We start from the raw sequence: 23073 nt of genomic DNA on the forward strand, positions 1-23073 counted from the left end.
GCCTAGAATAATGGCTGCAGAAGTAACTCGTCAGCTGAAAATAAACAAGCTCCACGCCCCGCTGACTGAAGCGGAAAATCTAGTCCCCGCCCCCTCGCGTGCGCATCTCTGCGGATGGTCCAACACTGCATGACTTCGATGCACTGCCAGCGGTCAGGAAGTACCTACACTCTGGCACCAGGTCAAGGAGGCCTGACTTCAGGCGTCGTGGTGCAGACCACAGTGACTAAGGGCCTTTAGGCCATGAAATAAAGAAGTTGGTTGTTGCAAATAATGGTGTGATTCGTCTTTCTTCTCCAAGAACCAACTAAAGTATATACCACACATTGACAATTGTTTTGCACCTGTGTCAATGTAAGCTTTTTCTTTCATACTCTATTCAAATACTTTATTCTAGGTTGTTAACATTGCTTAAATACATATAGGAATTAGGGCTGCACGATTAATCGATTTTAAATCGAAATCGGATTTTTTAATTAGGACGATTTTTAAAAAAGGGAAATCGTAAAATTGATTTCATCTCTCTCGTGCCTGCGGGCCGTGCGCTTGCGGGCTCCCGTAGGCTCCTCCTCCTATCAGTGACAGCGGTCTGTCACAGAACTCCGTGCAATGGCCGGACTTTAAATGTGTTCATGAGCCCGCAGTACTTATAGCAATGTAAGCCGTGGCTTCACGCACGGATCCCGCAACTGAAATAGAACTGCATGCGGATCACTCATCTTCCGTTGTCCCGGATCCGTACCGTACTGTCTTCTTCTGATCCGGGTCCGGGTCTCGGGGTCATCAGCCTCAGCAGAGGAGCCCAGACAGCCCTGTGCCCACACACATCCACCAGCTCCAGGATAGAATCCCTCCAGCGTGTCCTGGGTCAGTCTATTCCACACACGGATCCCTCAGTTTAAACAGAACCGCATGTGGATCACTTATATTAACCTGGTCCACGCACGCATGCACGACTGATGCCTGTCACTGACTTACATTGGTATCACTTCTGTGGGCCAGATACCCAGGAAAAAATAAATGAATAAATAAAATTTAAAAAAAAAACAACAACAACACACACACACACACACACACACACACACACACACACACATATATATATATATATATATATATATATATATATATATAAAATTAAATAATTAATTTAGTCCTCTTACTTGCTAAATTTTTCATTCACAAATGTAAGTTCTGTTACACAAAAACAAATATTATTTATTTTTTGAAAGATGTTGAACTTTATTTAAAGCTGTTAGATAAATGTGGAAACAAAAAGGCTATAAAAAACATAAGTATTTGCTCTGATTTGGACATTGTATTATAGTGTATTCCCCCTGGCAAACTTATGTTATTTTCTTGTTGCATACATTGTTTGTATACTCTGTTTCATTCAATAAAGATTTAATTAAGAAAAAATAAACTTCTGGGGGTTCATCACGTGATACCATCACAGATTTGAGGTCAGAGCAGTGCCTTGCATTGTGGGCTGCTCACGAAAACGACATGCTGACTTCTGTTGTCTTTTGTAGTTTTATCCAAAAATCGAAATCAAAATCGAAAATCGAGTTTTTAGAGGAAAAAATTGGGATTTTTTTTTTTGCCAAAATCGTGCAGCCCTAATAGGAATATTACTTGGTATGGCCAAGAGTTTTGCTTGTTCTCCAAATTTTTTATATAATAGTGGTGCGCCTAGATTTTAGCCTGTGCTCCTAACTTTTTAGGGTTAGGAGCACAGTGCTCCTAGGTCAAAAAGTTAATTTTGAGCCCTGATATGATTTTCTTTTTGATGGCATTTTTTTTCAGCCCTTCTCAGTTGTCTTTATAAGTTACCAGTAATGTTGAAACTTTAAATTTTCAGTGGTACAGAAGTAGCAGGTACAGGTACACACAGCCTAGAGCGTCCTCTTGTGGCTGTCAGTGTGAAAATAACGAACATGTGAAATTATATAATAATGTGTTAATAATTTCACATATAAATCGCTCCGGAGTATAAGTCGCACCCCCGGCCAAACTGTGGAAAAAAAAGTGCGACTTATAGTCTGGAAAATACGGTATCTTGTACTTGTACGTTACTGCAATATACAGTTTATCTGAGACATTTAGCACACAGTATGGAATTTCTGCTGCTAGTGGCCTCTCAAATTATTTCATTTATCTAGGATCTCCATCATTTATTGCTGCAGTAACAACTACTATTTTGGGATCCACACAAAAACAAACAAGACATTCAGTTATTTCAGTATTGATATAAACCAGTAGTAAATAAAGTAACAGTCGTGGACTATTTAGTTCACACACAAATTAGTATTGCATCAAAAAAAACATGACAAATAATTACTAAAATAAGTAAATGACACTTCAGAAGCAGAAAAAAGGCAAGAAAAACTAAACGTATTTAAATTTTGTGATTATACGCTGTGCACTATTTTCGAAAACTCATTTATGAATATTATAGTACAAACTAGCGCATTGATCCATGGGGATCCACAGGTTCTAGATGTGGTAGTTTTAATGCTGTTGTGTATTTGTGCATGCTGTACCGCATTTGTCCACCAGCCACTGCCAAAGCGTTCTGGGCATAGCAATGTGATTGTAAGGCAATAGTATTCCAAAATTACTAATATCTCCCAAAATACTGGTCCTATCTACTTGTCGTTTTCGCTAGTCTCTTCCTTTACCAAAAATACATAGGTATGCCAAACTGCAGCAGTCAGCTCTTTCCAGATTTTGTGTGAATCCCCGGATACACGCACACAGAGGCCACTTGGCTTTTATAATATAGATAGAACTTTTAATATTCATGTTAGTAAAGGTGAAATGACACCAGATTACTGGTAATAAAATTAAACAGTTACATAGACTAAAATTACAGATTTCTTTGAATATTCTAATATTGTTTGAAATATTTGATGAACTTTCATTTTACTGTGGCAATGTTACAGCTATTTAATACACACACACCTGCAGTGACCACATATGGACAATAACTTCAGATCAGGATCCAGAACAGTAAAGGTTAAAATGACATGATTATGTTATTGAATTAATCAATTTAATATACGTTGAATGCACGGAGATTCGTCAGCCTGTATTTTTTTGTGTTGCCCATTTTGAATCTATAATGGCCAAGTTTTGTCATATTTGCATCCTGTACTCGCTTTAACCGCTGTGGTGAGTATTCTGAGTGTATGATTTATTTTAAATATTCATAAAAAGATTTTGCTCAATAGCAAAAATTTCAAAGTGTGCTGAGAGAATAGACCTTGTATTTCCCATAGACATCTGAGCATGCTCAGTGCACCCCCCACCACCTGTATAATGAAATATAATCAAAGCACAGAGCAGGGAGTAAGACTGGCTCACTATAATTTTTTTTTTTTTTACAGTTTTCTTTGACATTTTTTGTTTTTACTGTTGATTGTGTTGTGATTTTCCTTTTTTTTTTTTTTTTTTTTTTTTTTACTGTGTTTTCACTGAGTTTTGACTGCTTTTTGGAGTTCAGCCAGGTGCCAAAAAGAAGCTGGACTGATGTAGAAAAAAAAAGTCGCAAAAAGAAACTACTGGGCCAAAATTCAAATCCTTGTTGTGTGTTCCAGTTCATAGTTCATGTTCAACATTCTAAATCTCTTATTGATGTACATTTTAAGTGCCATATTTATTAAAAACTAGTTATTCCACCCTGTTTTGACCCTAAAACACACAGTAAAACAAAACCACTGAAGAAAAGGAACACAAACACATACTCACAGCAGCTTTTATGACACTGAAACAGACACAAACTCACAGCAGCACGTTTACCTGGAATAATTGGGTTAAAGGATTAATACAGTTTTGCGTGATGAAGAGGATGTTGCACAGTCAGTGACATCCTGTACTGTCCACTAAGACCTTATTCAGCTTAAAAAAAAAAAAAAAAACTTTAATATGATTTGCACTGAGAAAATTATCTCCACATCAACGCAGCTCAGTCTCACAAATCTCAGGTTTAAAGATCCCGAAGGATTCATTGAAGTTGTGTGGACCTCGTCACCTCCGTCTTCCCACTAGCTCTACCAAAAAACAAACTTTCTAAAGTGATTCATCTTACAGGATGTCCTGCTCCAGCTTCACCCATCCAGCACAGGTTTGTGCATTGTTACATCAGAATTACATCACATCCTCCGTGCCCTTTTTGTAAATGCAGTTTACTGCTGGAATGTGCCAAGAAACCAATAGTGTGTGAGAGACAGAGAGAAAGCAGTGACCAAAAAAAAAAAAAAGTACAATAGCGCAAAAAACGGAAAGAATAAGGTGTGTATGTGTGTGTATATGCATGTGTGTTACATGGTTGCACAGCAGCCTGGGAGCTTGTATTGATTCCCTCACTTCTTTCTTAGCTGAAGCTGTACATAATTGGGTTCAGCGCTGCATCCATTTCCAATCAAAAGGCTTAATGCTACTCACCTGGTTGCTTGCAGGCCAATCAGACTATTCTAATCATTTTCAAGCTCATTATCCGTCTCTGATTTCATCTGGGCATTGACCGGCTGTGCATTCATGCATTTGTATTCCCAGCAGTAATTTAAGGGGACATGAGCATGTTATAAGATGTAACCCCAACGCATAAATATACATTTAACACAGTCTTTTTCTTATTATCTCTTTCTATCTCTATCCTTTTATCCATTTGACTTTATTGATCTAGAGCAGGGGTGTCAAACTCATTTTGGGCCAGGGGCCACATACAGCCTAATATGATATGAAGTGGGCCGGATCAGTAAAATAACATAAAATAAATAGTAGGATAAGAACTTAGAAATAAGGTCATCTCCAAAGTTTTCTCTATGTTTTTGAGTGAAAAAAGTAAAATTCAATAATGAAAATGTTTACTTCTACAAACTGTACTTGAACATAACATGAGTAAATATGAACCTGAAAATTCATAAGAAAAATAAGTGCAATTTCAACAATATTACACCTCAGTTTATCATTTATACATATGCATTACAACTTACAGATCACAGAGGATCTACAAATACACAAAACATTTAACAACAGGCAGAATACTGGTAAAATTCCACTTATTTCTCTTAAGACATTTCAGGTTGTTCGTATTTGTTCAGGTTATTCACATTTTTTGTGAAAGGCTAGTCTGTAAATGTAAACATTTTTGTGTAATTTTATTTATTTTTTTTACCCTAAAAAAAAGAGGAAAATTTGCAGTTTTCATTATTTATAGGTTATTATGATAGTGCTTTACTCGTCTGATCCACTTTAGATTCAAGTGACCTTAAATTATTTTAACATCTTTGATTATTCATATCTTCAGTCTAATTTTTGCATTTCACAAATTCATCCCAGGGGATGAATTTGGAGCTTTTGGCAGGCCGAATTTGGCCCCTGGGCCACATGTTTGACACCTGTGATCTAGAGTGTGAGTTTGCCTCTTTTTGATTATTTCTTCATTCATTAACAAACTGCTTTTATCAACACTTAACGGATGTAAAGTTTAGCACCAAATGAATGGGTTCTGAAAGGAAACATTTGGAGAGATGCAATCGTAAAAAGACATTAACTTTTTTTTAAAAGAGTATCTTGTTCTATATGATTTGGAAAAAATGCTGCAAAGTGACTGAGAAGGTGATGATGAGGATGGTGATGTATGGTGGGAGTAGTTCAGGGACATCAGGATAAAGCAAGTGTGTCAAACTCATTTAGTTCCAGAGCCGCATTCAGCCCAATTTGATCTCCAAAGGGCCAAACCATTAAAATAATAGCATTATAACCTATTAATAATGACAACTCCAAGTTTTTCTCTGTTTTATTGCAATAAAAAACATTACATTTTGAAAATATTTACATTTACAAACTATCCAAATAAAAAATTATGTAAATAACCTGAAAAAACTAAAATTTCTTAAGAAAAATAAGTGCAATTTTAATAATATTATGCCTCAACTTATCGTTTATACATATATGCACATTACACACAATAATACATAAATATTTGGTAACAGGCATATGTAATATCATTAAAATTTTAAAGTTTGGAATTTGGAACAAGACCATGGACAATTTCTACAATATTATGTGTCAGCTTATTATTAACACAACTCACAGATCAGAGTGGATCTACATATGCAGAGAACATGAAGTAACAGGAAGCTTATTGTTAATATTACACATAATTTTCATTTTGTCCACATTTTGTTGTTGAAGTGTTATTATGCTATTATTTTACTTTTTACTTTTCATATTGGTCTGTATGTGGCCCCTGAAGTAAAATGAGTTCAACATTCTTGATTGTTAAAATCAGTGTAATTGTTGCACTTTTATGCCGAAATATGACAACTTTAATCTCATAAAAGTACAATATTATTTTCATTAAATTATGAGTTTTTCTTCTCCCATAAAAACCTAAACATCCACCAGTGACCAAAACCATCCTCTGATCTAAACTGTTTAATACCTGTTGATCCACTAATCCTATCAATACATGTAAGTATTTGGTGTAAAATACAGTTATTCATCTTTTCATGGTCATCACATATGACTCATTTGGACGTTCAGGGGCTCTGTAGTTACCGTGGAAACACCACCATCTTCTACAACATTGATTCACCAGTAAAACCCATTGAGTTGGATCAGTGACTGTGGATGGAGACACTGGGTTTAAGTTCAGTTAATGATAGATTTACTGAAAAAGTGACTTTTTGTTCAGTTTTCTCCTTTTTGATATAATAACTTTTGAATTTACTCTGAGTTTTCATGAGCATATAGATTAAGAAAAGGAAATTAAATATAAGAAAATACATAATTTACAGTGAAAACTGCAAAATACAGTGGGTGATATAATAATAAATGGTGATAAATCACTCAAGAAAGGTTAAATAGAGCGAAAAATACATTTGGGAATTGACACAAAATTAGCACTGGGTCTTTATGGGTTAAAACAGTGACATCTTTTAAATCACTTCTGAAAACACATTTTTATAGACTTGCTTTAATGTGATGTCTGTCCCTTTTTAATTTTTTAATTAGATTTTTATCCTGTTTATTACTTTATATTCTCATACATGATGTTTTATCTCATTTCTTCATTTTTTGCATTGATTTAACAGGATCATGTTACATTATCCCTGCCCTCTTTACTCCAATTCACTTAATTTATTCGAAGTGCCATATTTTTTGCATTTGTTGTACACATATCTTTTATTGTGTTATTTCTGTTTTAGTGTTTTTACTTACTGTTTTAGTGTTTTTACTTACTTCTTGTATCCTGCTGTTGTGCCCTCTGTCAAAGCACTTTGTAAACTTTGTTTTTAAAGGTGCTATACAAATAAAGCAATTATTATTATTATTATTATTATTATTATTATTATTATTATTATTATTATTATTATTATTATTACTACACTGGGTTACAAAAAAATGTTTTTTGCAAGTTGTCTAGGTTTTTTCAACTGAATTAGGACCATTTTGCACCGCTAAATCCAAAAATGACATCTGTTTTTCTCAATCAGGTCAGGTTTTTTTGCTAATTTGATTTTGAAAAATTAGATCTTCTCACAAAATTGATTACATTTAATTACATTAATACCAAAATAAGATTGGTAAGCATACTTTATGAAACTTGTGACTTGATTCCTGTTAGGTACAATGGTGTATTCACCGCAGATGTAGCAGAATACGTCAGGCTTATTTTTGCAAGATCTTCTAGTCGAAGCCATTTCATTCACCTGTAATATTAAAAAAAACATTAATCATAAATTGGCAAAAGTAAAATCTTCAGAACTCATTTACTGCAAGAAATATGAAAGAATTTTGTATCATATGATGTGAAAATGCCCATAAATGTAAGCAGAAATGTTAAAAAGCCAATTTGTAGCATAGTTCAGAAAGTTGACCTGATTGAGCAAAATTTATGTGATTTTTGGATTCAGCACACCAAAATTATCCTAAATCAGCTCAAAAAACTTAAACAATAAATTTGCTGTTGACCAGTGTAATTATTATTACTTTATTCTTAGAATATTATAGCTGTATTCTCGGACTATTATGACTTTATTCTCATAAAATTATGACTCTTTTTGTATTTGACATTATTCTCAGAAAATTACGGGTTTTATCTCTATATTTTATGACTTTATTCTCGTAGTGGCAAGTGTTTTTATTTTCATATGTGGCTCTAATACTCCACCGTAACCATGAGTTGCTGCAGTGACTCTAGTTTCTCCAGTATGTGTCTGCACCTGAAGAACAATGTGCACTTTTTTCTTTTTGAAGAAGACACATCACACCGATACGTGTTCTGTTTTAAAGTTCACCTTATTGCCGAGCTCCAGAACAGAGAACGAGAGGAAGAAAAGAGGAGCTGTCTGTGCCGTGTTGTACATGACCACTGACAGAGGGAGTGAGAGAGACAGAGTGGGGAAGGACAGTCATGATTAATGTGGAGGCTGTGTGGACCCAAGAATATCTCCCCAACACCCTCCATCTTAGCTAATGTGACCTGCCATACGGGTCACTCATTACAGTGCGTGTCCGTGTGTGTGTGTGGCTATATACAGTAGTGTATGTATGGATCGCTTTCTATTTCTGGACCTGTAATATATTTGATAGGATATAAATAGATGAATGAATAGAATTATCTGCCTGTATTATGCGTTGACTTACTGTTCATTTGCGTCGATTGTTGAATGCAATAGTAATGTAATCTACGTGAATGGAATATGACTTCTGATACAAAAGACCATGTGTGAATATTTCATTATTATAATACTAGAATATTGTAAATTGTCTTTTTCTCATGCTAATACAATTCAATTTCCCCTCTCCTCCATTTCCCCTCACTTTCCTCCCCCCACCTCTCCTCCTCCATCACCCTCCTCTCACCGCCTTCCTCCGGTCCGTTTCAGGTACATGATGAATGTGACGTGGGATGGGAGAGACTTGTCGTTCACAGAAGACGGCTACCAGGAAAACCCCAAGCTGGTGGTCATTGTTCTCAACAAGGACAGAGAGTGGGAAAAGGTAGGATGTGTGTGTCTGCACTGGTTTGCATGGATACAACTGAAGATGCTGAGTTTGTGGTTGGGTTTTATTTCAGTTTTTAATGGCAGATGGCTTATTGTGAAGGCGCTGTGTCTGGTGTCATCTTCATCATCATCATCTTTGTTAGCATCATCTTCTATGACCAAACTACTGGTTGGATTCATTTAAAATTTTATAGGGACAATGTGAACAAAGTCTCTTCACAGTTTTGAGAATTTTTTTTTTTTTTGAAATATTAAAAATGTACCTTTACTTATAATGGGCCATATTTTTATAGTTTGTAACATGGAAATGGTTAGAGTTATCAATATAGTTACTATAGGGCACTGATAGGAAGTCATATATGGACTTTCATTTGGGTCCATGACCTTTGACCTTGAAGGGTCAAACTGAAAGTCACCAATGTCTACATTTCAACAATCTTCTTCTCCAACACTCCAGGTCAGATTTATTTCAAATTTTATATGTAGCTTCCGTGGGACAATGTCTACAAAGTTGGTCACATTTTTGGGAAATTTTAATTTTTTTAATTTTTGCAAAACTTTTGAAATAGTTCAAATGTACCTTTACCTATTATGGGCCATATTTTTATGGCATATAACACGGAAATGGTTACATATATCAATATAGTTACTATTGAGCACTGATAGGAAGTCATATTTGGACTTTCATTTGTGTCTATGACCTTGAGTGACCTTGAATGGTCAAACTCAAAGTCCATGTGTAATGTGTAATATTAAAAATTTGCCTTTACTTATAATGGATTATATTTTGTTGGCTTATAACATAAAAATGATTAGAGATGTCAATATAGTTACTATTGAGCACTGATGGGAAGTCACATCTGAACTTTCATTTCATTGAGTCATTTCATTGAGTCTTCATTTCATTTCGTTGAGTTCTCCTCCAGTGAAAGTACCACCCACTTCTATTGGGAGATTGATCTCCTACATCAACACCAAAGGATTCTAGCACAGAGACACAACCTGACAACCTCGCAAATTCGACTGGTTATTGATTCTTGATAGAACATGCCGGAGAGATATAGGGACATTGGTCCTATTTTTTTTTCTTGTGAAGATACAAACTTTAAGTCAACCGTTCTTATTTTTTATGCACAATGCTCACACTGTAAATAAGGCACAAAAAAGTGGTTAATAATCCAATTAATGAATGTGTTACACCAGTTATTTCAACAGAGAGTGTGTCCAGTCTTCTCAAAAATTACCCACTAATTCTTTGACACAAGAGGTCACCATTAGTCTCTACAGGTCCACAGAAAGGTCAATATAATCCACAAGAGGGTCAGAAAACCGACGTTGCCCTCTGCCCTCACTGCCACTGAATGCACTTACTTGCTCATTAAGTTAATTGCTCAGAATCACAAATGTGGAGAAAGACTGTTTTTCTTACTCTTATTATTCATATTATGTATAAATGTAGAATAAAAAGCTACATCACAAGATTTGCGGGGGTAACGTTACTTGAATATAAAGCTGGTAAATTTAGAAGTGTTCTGACCAAGGTTATAATAGTTTTGGATTTTTCGTTATAGTTTAGTTTTATTTAGTTTTGACTTTTTTTCTCTAATTCAGTTTTAATTCGTTTTTAGAGCGGGTTTGCTAGTTTTTATTAGTTTTAATTTTTTTCTAAATGCTTAGTTTTAGTTTAGTTTTAGTATTAATTTTAGTTTTGTCAAATCTTTTATCTTCCTTGCTGTCGTATTCCCATAAATCCCATACAGGACTCTGCTTTCTCCCAGCTTTAGTCTCCATGTTTCCAGGTAATGGGGACGAGAAGACGACTCTCAACGACAAGTGACGAGAAGTGACAGACCGTGAAGTGTCATATGGTGCTGCTAGCTAAAATTGCTAGAGCAAAATAAATCGATTTCATATCAATCCGACATTGACAAAGACGAAAACGAAGGGAATTTTATCCATAATTTTTGTCCGTTTTAGTTAGTTTTGTTAGCACACAATACAGTTTCAGTTAGTTATCATTTTTTCTTTTAATTATAGTTTTTATTTATTTCAGTTAACGAAAATGTTTTTTCAATTCTAGCTTTCATCATTTCGTTAGTTTTTGTTAACAATAATAACCTTGGTTCTGACTGGTTGACAGTGTAGAAAATTATCCTAAAAAATATAGTATTTTATCATTGTTAACTGTTGAGATGCGTTCATGGTGTGAATGTTAATCGATAAGTCTGAAACAAAACAAGCATATTTCAGACATATGATAATCAAGCATAGAAAAACTGGCAGAAATGTACCTTTTTTACTTAAAACTTCATGTTTATAAGTTGAAGTGCATAAAAACAAAATCTTTCAGGTATTAATCTTTGCATATTTGAGACCTTTTGTTTAATTTATTTTTTTCAGTTCAACTTCTGCCAAAAATATAATCTAAAATTTGATATTTTCTACTATTTTTTCCAATGTAAAATACAGAATTCAACAATATAATGAAAATTGACCTGTATAAATGACAACATGCATACCAAAATCATTAACCATTGGGATTTATTTGCCAATCTATACTGAAAACTCAACCTAAATCTGTACAATGGAATATCCATAGTGTTTGACTGACAACAGGCCTCTTATAATCGTGGCACAAAACCAGCGATAAACACCATTATCGAAAAATCTCAATAATGGTGTCTCATCGTACAACACTTAGTTGATCAATGTGCTCATTTACCAACAAGACTATGGATTTCTTTAACTGTTTAATGTGAAGGAGCCTCTCTCCAGAATGGCCCCTGTTGAATGGCTGAGTGTTTTGCCATTGTAATGGACTTTAAATGGCCACCATGTATCTTTATACGTACTCCTGGCTGCCTCTTAGGGACTTAAATACCTCATATTTAATGCCCCAATAGCTCATAGTTCAAAGTGGGTGAGGCGGAGAGGACGAGTTGGAGAGACAGATGGAAAAAGACAGAGGTGTGGCTGAAGGAAGGGTTTGGATAAGAAACAGATCAGAGAAATAAGATGAATGTCTGTCTGTGTCTTCATTGTCTTTTTTAAATTCATTTACATGTAGGACTTCCTCTCTCCTCCCTCCTCTGCCCTCATTCCTTACTTCCATCTCATCCCTCCTTACTTCTCCTCCCTTCTCATTACTCCTCCCTTTACTTTCCTTCTGATTGCTGTTTCCTTTCCTTTCCTCCTTGTTGCCAATTTCTTTCCTTCTCGTTGCCATTTCTTTTCCCTCTTGTTGCCGTTTCCTTTCCTTCTCGTTGCTGTTTCCTTTCCTTCTCGTTGCTGTTTCCTTTCCATTCCTTTCCTTCTCATTGCCATTTCTTTTCCTTTCCTCCTTGATGCCATTCCTTCTTGTTGCCTGTCCTTTCCTGTCCTGTCTTGTCCTGTCCTTCCCATTGCCATTGCCATTCTTTCTCTTTGTGCCATTTCCTGTCCTGCTTTGTGCCATTTTTTTTCCTTTCCTTTCCTTTTCTTTCTTCTCCTTTTTTTCCTTTCTTTCCTTTCCTCTTTCCTTTCCTTTTTTCCTTTCCTTTCCTGTCCTGTCTGTCCTTTCCTTTCCTTTCCTTTCCTTTCCTTCTCATGCCATTTCCTTTCCTTTCCTTCTGCCGTTCCTTTCATGTTTTCCTTCCTTTCTTCTGTCATTAATTCTCCATTTCCTTTCCTTTCCTTTTCTTTTCTTTCCTTCTGCCATTCCTTCTCGTTTCCATTTCTTCCCTTTCTTTGTCATTCATTCGTTCCTTTCCTTCTGCCATTCCTTCTCGTTGCCATTCCTTCCTTTCCTTTCCTTGCCGTTCCTTCTCGTCGCCATTTCCTTCCCTTTCTTTCTGTCATTCATTCTCCTTTCCTTTCCTTTCCTTTCCTTTCCTTTCCTTTCCTTTCCTTCCTTCTGCCATTCCTTCTCATTGCCATTTCCTTCCCTTTCTTTCTGTCATTCATTTTTGTTTCCTTTCCTTTCCCCCTCATTGCCTTTCCTTTCCTGTCCTGTCTGGTCATGTCCTTCTCGTTGCCATTTCCTTTCCTTTCCTTCTCATCCTTTCCTTTCCTTCTCGTTGCCATTTCCTTTCCTTCTCACCTCCAGGCGAGATAATCTGTGCTCTCTTTCTGTCTTTAGCTGGGATTGCTGTTGTGGTCTCTGATAGCACCTCAAACCACAGTTAATCAAAAGCTGAGACCTCGGTTATTGAGGTGGCAAGGGGTCACTGCTCCTGTGTATGTGCGCCTATGTTTACTCTTCCACACAAACTATTGACAGAAACACCATTTGAGAGACTCCTACTTTTTTTTTTTTTTTTTATTTTGTTTTTTTTTTTTCAGGTCACCTCACGTACGTGTTACAGTATTCTGGTTTTTCAGTTTTGCCGCAATCTGCGCAGTCTCATCCTGATCTTTTTCATATTTCATACTGACACACACATATACACACAGACTCACAAAAGACCCTTTGTTGGCTTGCCGAGGGGAGGTAGAGTATGTTGCTGTAAACAGAGCGCCTGTGAAATTGATCAGTACCACTTCACTGTGCTGCAGAGAGAGAGACGAAGCGAGAGAGACCCAAAGTGGAAATATAATTGGGAGCTCTCTCTCTCTCTCTCTCGCTCTCTTTCTCTCCGTCTGGTGCAGCTGTCCCACCCATGCGCCAGAAATCAACGCACATACAGAAGGAAAAAAGAGAGAGATAGACTTCCAAGATGATCAAGAGATAAAAATTCAGTAACTGCACTAAAATATGGATATGCACTAAAAATATAAAGTGTGTCCCCTCTGGGCAAAGGAGGAAGAGGAGGGAGAGGAGAGCGATATGCAGCCGTACAGAGACAGATGGGCCGAGATAGCGAGAGCAAATGAAGGCGAGAAAAAGAGGCACAAAAAGATGGAGAAAAGACAGGAAAGAGATGGAGAGGTGGAACCGAGCCACCTGCATGTGTGTGTTTTCTGTTTGTTCCCGCCTGTTACAGGTGTTCAACACTCAGGTTGTTGAAGTATCCACACCTGCAGCACTTGGCGCAGTTGTTTCAATGGGTTTTTTTTTTTTTTCTTTTTTAGATCTAGGAAGAGTTGCTTTTTGAAACAGCTACACCTGTGTGGTTGGTGTTTGGAATTTATTCTGGCATGATTATGTAATTGCTTGTAAATTCCTGTTTTGCTTAAATAGAGCACGCTGCCTATTGCATAATTGACCGGATCAAAAAAAAAACAAGACCGCTGGGTTTTTATGCACATTTAGACTGAAACAAAAAAGAAAAGAACAAAAAATTATGTCATGGTTGGTTAAATGTACAAAGTATAAGTGAATGACGGTGCAGAAATGATAATGAAATGAAGAAACATTTCTTGCTGCATACAGTAAAACTTCGCCGTCTGAATGAGAAAAGTGTATTTACCGATCAGAACCAGGATGTTATGTTTTATTCCTGCTGAGTAGATGGAGTGTGTAAATTGCTTCAGGAACTGCTGCAGTGTTAGCAGCCAGTTCACAAAATAATTATTACAGACAGCATGGGATTTGTGCTTGGTGAATCACAATATGGAAAACAGACACACACAAAAGCCCATGTGCATACACAAACACACACACACACACACACCTTCAAAATCAAGTCTCAAACATACCTGTACACAAGCTCTTCAGTTTGGGAGAAGGATGTCTAAATTGACGAATGCAGTGTTTCCTCTCCTTCCTTTGCTTGTTTTTCTTGCAAACACACACACGAAGGCTTATGCACACACACATTCACACGCAGGGTGAGTGGAGAGAGAGAGTAGAATCCATTTTCCCCGACATAATTTTGTCTGACAGGAGTGACAGATACTGTTTTATGACTGAATGGGTTTCTCCACGCTATTAGGAACTCATTCTCCCATAATGCAACTTGCCACAGCGATAACTCTCCCACTGAGACTGGCACAGAGAAGGTGTTTGGTGTAAGAGCCCTGACCTTGTTTTTTTTTTTTTTTTTTTATATATTGTCTTATCGTTCTTTTTCACTTGGACAGCTGAGTTCTGGATGATTGTGGTGTTTTGTGCGAGTGTGAGTGTGTCCAAAAAAAAAAATACAGAAGAAGAAGCAGAAGAAAACGAAGATGAAAGCAGTATGAAATAGATGAAGTTCAGAAAAACAGACAATAGGGGCATCCAAAGTAGAGAAAAAGCACACAGAATAAAGAATAGATGAAGATAGGTATGTAAGTATGTGGTGATAAAATGATAGAACAGGGTTTTTTTTTGTTTTTTTTTTAGAAAGATGAGATGCAGTGAAACACAGCTCTTCTGGGGCAGAGTGTCATCTCATTGCCAAGTGGCACTTAATCTGTCACAGGACGATGATGCGATAGGATTGCCACTGTGGGATGTTATAATGCAGTAATCCCATGGGCCCTATCTTCGTAACCTCCCACTGGCCTCTCACTGTCACACCACATCCACACACAAATTGCTATCTGTGCATTGTGCGTGCCCGCGGTTGTAATATCAGGTATTTCTTACGGGAGTGGGGGGGGGATTCAGCGTTCCGTTCCTTTGCCGGTCGATATCGAGGATCCTCTCTGCTCTCTGGACATTAATTTATAACCCCTCTTTCTTTAATTAGAGAAAAGGGGGGAAGACAGAGAGGAAGAGCGACGAGGGGAGCAGGAGGACAGGAAATCAGAGCAGCTGCTGAAGTCAGCTTCTCCGTCGCCTCCTTTTTCAACCTTCTGAGGACAACATTTATCTCTCTTCTGAGTTCATCCAAATCTGCACCATCCTCCGAAGGCTTATGATGAAATGGGTCAAGCAGACACGCATTGTACTTTATGTATGACTCCAGTTATGAGTTTAGCATCCAAGGTATTTCAGCACTTTTGGGTTTGTTGATACCTAGATGCAAAAGTATTGCAGTTACAGTAATGGATTACTTTTTGCTGTAACGCAGTAGTGTAAGGCATTACTAATCAACTTTCAGTAATATTTTACTTGGTTCATGTTCAATAGCGCTTGCGTTACAACACACTTTTCACTCATAATTTAATTGCGTAAGGGTCAAAACACAGTAATGTCCCATCAGAGAGCGAACTTTAAATGATTGCCATTCCAACATTTATTTCAATATAAAGTAGCTCCATGTTTTGGATAATCCCTTATGGTCTAACTAAAGCAAAAATTAATTTATAAGTAAAAATGTGGGTCATTTAGCAACACTAATCTGTCAAAATGTCTCTAAAATGTCCCGTCAGAGAGATTTTCGAATACGGTGTTTTGACCCTGAAATAAAAAAAAAAAAAGTAAGACCGTGAGACCTTGAGGAATCAAAAATGCGTCATAAAGTTCTATTCCCTGTTGGTGTTCAGCCAATGGATGAAGATGGCAGAAGACAGCACATTGTCTACATGGACGTATGTTCATTACTAACCCTAACCGTGCTTTACAGAAGCTAGTTAGACTGATCCCTGTGATCAGCAATGACAAGGTAAGCTAGCGTTCCTATAGCCACTTTTACACAGAGATCCTGGAAAAAAGGTGAGATGGTGATCCCACCTTTTTTCCACCACTGACAGATTTCCACAGCCAAACCAAAGGAGTGACAGAGGTGAGACAGGCTGGACTTTTACACAGTGGACCTGTGCTCCCCTGGAACACGAGTTCCGGGGGAGAGCCTGGAGGTGTACGTGGCTGATGTGAGCCGGCTGGAGCTGGTACTCGTGTTTTTACCTCCAAGTTGCGTGCGCATCACTGTTGTTAGTAAACATTGAAACTCATCTATGGTGCCTTTATCACAAGCCGACATACTCGCAAATAACAAAACACGCAAACATGAGTCCAAAGAAAAACACGATATAAAGCAACAGTTCTGACTTTCTGGATCCAGATAGCGTTCCTACCAATATGGTGGTGTAAACAACAATCACATGACCAGTGACGTCAGCTGCAAGTCCTCAATAGTGTGATGTATAACTTGTGCGTCAGAAATACCCAAAGCATAGCGGTGTTGCTAACCTAGTTGGCCCATTTTTCACCGTTCCACAAATGTTAGCATGGATAGAGTCCTTCGCCCGACGTGACAATAGCTCACAGATCTCGGTGTCTCCCCAGTTCGACATCTTTCTGGTCACGTTGATATGTTTGTTTACTGTACATGGCCTGCGCTCATTTTAAAATCCCCCGACATGGGGGTCGCACATGCAATACGTCATCAAAACGTCACACCTTGGTTGCAGAACGAGAGGTGTTCCTTTTACATATTGTTCCTGAATGATAGTTGCACCTTTATCGAGGCTCTGTTACTACCTCCAGAGGACTTACAGAGCTGTGATAAAGGTGGGACCAAATGATCCAACTACTTTGTTTACACAGACATCGTTCTGGAATAAAGGTGAAATATTCCCATAACAGAAGTGTTGTGTAAAAGGGGCTTCTGACTAGTTAGAATTCTTTATCAATTGCAGATTTATCTACAGGTGTCCCCGGCCCATGTTTGAACACGTAAAATGTAGAAAAAAATGTCAGCATCGTAGACTGTAGCATTACTTACTGAGCTATCCATATGTACTTCGAGGCGCAAATTTATGCATCCCAATGCTCTCCTATCTCCTGTTTTCGGGGGAGGGGGGTTATTATTTGACCTTGGGGTTGGGGGGTTGGGTTCTACTGCACACATGCCAATTTTGATGAGAGTCTGTATGGAACTCCAAAGTAATGCAGGAGTCATGTAACGCATTATAATTCTGAGACAGTAATTCTGTAAGGTAAGGAATGACTTTTAAATAACAGTAACAAGTAATCTGTAATGTATTACAGTTTGGAAGTAACTGGAACAACACTGCTGAGGTGTAGCGAGTGGTAAAACTAAACAAATTACATCCTTGGAGGATCAAGAACCTGTAAAAAGACTTTTTTTTTTTTTTTTTTACATCAAATGCAGCCTGCTGGAAATCTTTTGAGTAACAGAAAAAAAAACAAAACTCAGAGAAAGCTGAAGAAATGATAACAAAAGCTCACTTTAAAGATTAAAAATCACTGTTGCATGTTACACACTCAAAACACCAGTGTTTTTATCAGTCGGAAATGCTGCTTTCAGGTTTGAAAAAGGCCTGAAAATGGCTCCGATCTAAATGTATCAGGCTATTTATTTTTCCCTTTCATTTCCGTGAGTCCTACCTTATACATTATGCTCAAATTCCCCTTCATTTTTGCCATTACCAATCTCATTTCCAACTACACCTCCCCAGCCCTTCAATAAATGCACACACACTCACACACACACTTGCACATACTCGCACACACACACTCACTCACTTGTGAAATGCAAAACAGCTGGGGTAAGAGAGATAGACAAATGCGACCGTTCCCTGGAGAGCGAAGGTGACACACAAGAAGCTACGCACATGCCACCTCAGCGTACCGTCCACACAAACACACACACACATTCTGAGAGATGTAACCGACAGCAGAGTGAGCTGTTGACAGTGGTGCAGAGTATAAGCAGAGAAAAGACTCTAATCCCTGTCAGAGGATAGGAAAGCACTCAAAGCAAAACAATTAAAATGCTAATTTTACTTCCTCCTCTCCGCTTGTCTGTTAATGACTTATCCAGGCAGGCAAGGCAGCGGCGTATGTGTGTGTGTGTGTGTTTATCAGTGTGTGTGTATGTGTGTGTGACGACCACTGTCCCATGACTCCAGGGTCAGAGGGTAACAGCGTGTGCTTTAATTTTTAATATCCCATTATATTCACACAGACTAAACAAAGACAGCGTTATCCTCACCTGTTTCCATTTGTTTCTGACTTAGATGTCAAATCGACTTCATACTCTTGTGTATTATGCATGTGTGTGTGTCCCTGATGCACACACACACACACACACAAACTTTGGATGTAAAAGCCTCTTCACCCCTCGCGAGAGAAAGACGTAAGAAAGACTTCTGAAATGGATGGAGTGAAGAGTGAGAGCGCGGTTTTGCCATTTTCTAGCTCCTGTAGCATTAAAAATTAAGAGCCTTTCTGCTTTCTGCTGTCTCTCTCAGACTTCTACATCCCATAAACATAAGTGTAAATACCGCACCTACACATCCATGTTCACGCATGTGCATATGCCCACAGGTGTACAGGGTTAAGAGCGCATCTATAGGTGACTCGGTGACATCTCTAAAAACGTTTTCTATTATTTACTGAGTCGCAGCACTGTCAAACTGTTCTCATGTTTGTGTTACCATTCAGGTACACTACAGCATATTCCTGTTTGCATTTGTCCCGCATCCTTATACACAGTGTTTTTAAGCTGTTATATTCAATCTACAGTCTACTGGCAGTCACATTTATCATGGTATGTGAACAACATGTATAATGGTATGTACTGTTTGTATATTCCGGCACAGAAGCGTCTTAATGTTCCCACATCTTTTATTCTTTTCCATCTGCTTTGGGTTATTAGGCAGAATATTATCACAGTTTGATTATAACCAGGAAAAACAAAACAAACATTGCTTTATCTTGCTGTGTTATGATCACTGGTTGTCAGACTTGTTTTTTTTGTGTTGTTTTTTTTTTTTTTTTTTTATAAGTTTGCCGTCATGTTTCTATATAACATCTGTATCCGAAGGGAAGAAACTAAGCAAAACAAAATCATGGAAATGTGAAATAGTGGGTCTAAACTACTGTCTTGCTAGGGTGATGTAAAAACAAAATTGTTTCAATTAGCGAGCTGCCATCTTGGCAGAACAGATGAAGGGGTGGGATTCGCTGCTGATCACTGCATTTGACTCCTCCTGCACATATGATGGAGTTCTGACAGCAGTTGTTCATTATAGTTGTCACTCACCCTTTTATATAATCAAATAATATGAAAAGACGATAACATCAGAGATAAAATGTGCTTAACCCATAAAGACCCTGTGCTACTTTTGTGGCAATTACAAAAATGACTATTTCTCTCTATTTAACTTGTAAATGTTCATAAAAGCTCAGATTAAATTTGAGGGTTATTATATCAGAAACAGAGAAAACTAAAGAAAATGTGACTTTTTCAGCAAAATATATCATTAACTGAACATATAAGCAAGTGTCTCCATCCACTGTCATTTATCAGTGTTTTAAGGAGACACAAAACTAAGACTCCATCAACTTTTTGTTCATCACTTCTACTCCTTTGCCAAACTCTAAACCCATAAATTCCAATTCCAACGTACCTATACTGCAATGTATCTGTGCAAATGGCAAATAAAATCTATTCTATTCTATTCTATTCTGTAAAGACCCTAACCTCCATGGGTGACCAAAAGCATCTACTGATGTAAAATGTTTAATATTATTGATTCACTAATACTATCAATTCATGTAAATAATTGGTGTAAAATACAGTTTGTCATCTTTTCATGGTCATCAGATATGACCCATTTGGACGTTCAGAGGCTCCGTAGTGAACACGGAAACACTGTCATCTTCGATAATATTGATTCACCAGTAAAACCCATGTTGAAGTTGGATGAATGACAGACACTTGTTTTTAGATTAAATTAGATTAGATAAAATAAAATAAGATTAGATTAGATTAGATTAGATTGGACCTTAGATTAGGTTAGATTAGGTTAGGTTAGGTTAGATTAGATTAGATTAGATTAGATTAAACCTTATTAATCCTTTGGGCAGGACCCTCAGGAAATTGGGAATTTTTTTTTTTTTTTTTTCATGTTATTGATGTATTTGCTGAAAAAGGCACTTTCTACAGTTTTCTCTGATTTGATATAATAATCTTTGAGAAACTCTGAGTTTTCATGAAGATCTAAATTAACTATAGGAAATGAAATATGAGAACAAAAATGGAAAATGGAGAGGATAATATTATAATAAATGGTGAAAAATCACTTAAGAAAGGTTAAATAGAGAGAAAAATGTATTTGGGAACTGCCACAAAAGTAGTAATGGATCTGTATGGGTTAAACTGACTCCATAATGTAGTGAATAAACATGGTCTTCTGCCTTATTATGGGCATCTTTTGTGTTGTAGATGATTGTATCTCAGTGTATCGTGTATCTCAGAATCACCTCCTCATATCTCCTCAAAGGTAATCGGTTCCTATTGAATTCCATCACATCTAATCTCTATTATCCTCGACTGCTCACTTACAGATGGGGAAACTGGACAATGGCAGCCTGACGTTGAAGTATCCGGTGTGGCCGCGTTTTAACTCCTTCGGTGACGCTGAGCTCGACGACAACCACTTGTCCATCGTCACTTTAGAGGAGAAACCGTTCGTTATTGTGGAGGACGTAGAAAGACTGACTGGAACCTGCATGAGGAACTCAGTGCCCTGCAGAAAACATATCAAAGAGTAAGTCCATCTATTTATTCCCATCCACATATAATCAGACGGTTTATTCCGCATCATTAGTTTTTCTTTTCTGTGCTCCTTCTCTCTCGTTTCTCTCTTGTGCGAGGGAAGAAGTGCATTTTTGCGATCTATGCAGCAGCTACTTTCCTCCCCCTGAAAATGGAGGCGACTGCTGAACTCAGCGTTTTACATCTTTCCTCTCCAATTTTCTCCCCAACGCCCAAATTCTGTTGGGCTCTCGCAATATCGCATATGCTGAAGTATACACACTCAGCCAGCGAGCCTCAGAGGGTGTGTGTATCGCTAAGTGGCTTGAGTGCCGCTGAATCAAAGCATGTAATTGGTTTGTAGATGATAATTTAATATTGTTTCTGCCCATCGGAGTCCACAAACTCATGGAGGGTTTGTGTCACTCCTACCGTTGCGTGCATATACAGTGTATACAAAGTCGATGCTACGCTGCTACGCTAACACACACATAGCTGCACACAAACACAAACAGAGATGATTAGGCGGTAATAAGGTCCCAGGGAAGAGGCCAATGGAGATTTTCATCCAGAACCACTGTGAAGTAGGGCGAAGGATAAAGCATCTCCAAGGAGGAACGTACACACACACACAAACACACACACACAAACACACAAGCTCATATACACTCTCTGTTGCCACATGTCCACTCACTCACAGGCCAATGCATCCGGGTGTGTTCCTCCCTCCCACAGTGCAATTCCCACTCAAGCATCCATAGCGTCCATTTGGAGAAAAGAAGGGATAGACCGAGGGAAGCAAAGAAAGAAGTACAGAGGAAGGAAGGGAGGATCGGGGGTAGTGGAAGAGGAGGAGGAGGAGGAAGAGGAGGACTATCCATGCATGCAGAACCACAAATTCACTCATCCAGTCCGGGTCTAAGAACAACCCATACTCACACACGATCACACACACACACATACCCACACTGCCCTCTCTGGAGACCCCTCAGGCCCTGCTTCTATATCAAGTTGCCCTAACTCACAAACAGCCTCCATAGCATCACATGCTCCCGCTGCCTGAACTGTACCATGGCCCGCCTAAATGGGTACACTGTGTTCATGGACGCAGCTATTACAGCTCTGGCCTATATGCTCGCTCTATCACTGCCGTCGCCAGCTGAACCTGCCTGGAATATGATTTTGTTGTCCTTGTTTCTGTTATTATTATTACAGATCTTGTTTCTCCCAGCTCCTGTCACCTGTTAGCACTAACGCACCTGCCATTATCCCTTTATAGGGCGCTCATTGAAATACTCTGAAATCCAAAATTTCACCCTTAGTGTGTTATTGGACATTGTCATCAACCTCCTCGTCGGTTGGCATGACAACAGTCTCCCTCCTCTTGCCATAAAACATCCGAGCAGCACTTGATAAAAAGTAAATACACGCAATAAAACAAATATTATAAGGTAATAAACTGACAAAAATCCCTCATATTCACTATTTACAGCTTCTAAATTTGTATATAATCTCTCTAAACAATGTATAATTATAAAAACCAACATGCTTCTGGACCTCACTGACCCCATATTTAATGTTTGCGGGAATTACCAAAAATAGTCACTTTCCCAATAAAGGGTTAAGTAAATATAGTATCTAACATACTTTACACAAAATCAGTGATAGAATGTAATTCATTTCTTTCACTCAGGTTTACTCAGAGGCAAATATACTTTTTACTCCACTACATGCCATTGTCAGTCCTTTCCTGTCTA

At 37.8% G+C, this 23073-nt stretch overlaps 1 protein-coding gene across 2 annotated transcripts in view; it reads left to right on the forward strand.

Moving 5' to 3' along the window:
• The window catches only part of grin2aa (glutamate receptor, ionotropic, N-methyl D-aspartate 2A, a), a 345668-nt gene that overhangs the window by 268840 nt on the left and 53755 nt on the right, over positions 1-23073 (forward strand). For both annotated transcript variants that reach the window (XM_030140951.1, XM_030140950.1), the window contains 2 exons: positions 8901-9015; positions 21127-21329. In XM_030140951.1, the coding sequence (XP_029996811.1) occupies positions 8901-9015; positions 21127-21329 (318 nt within the window). The remainder of the gene's footprint in view (positions 1-8900; positions 9016-21126; positions 21330-23073) is intronic.

The sequence above is a fragment of the Sphaeramia orbicularis genome, chromosome 8 (genome assembly GCF_902148855.1).
Source record: "Sphaeramia orbicularis chromosome 8, fSphaOr1.1, whole genome shotgun sequence".
Classification (NCBI taxonomy): Eukaryota; Metazoa; Chordata; class Actinopteri; order Kurtiformes; family Apogonidae; genus Sphaeramia; species Sphaeramia orbicularis.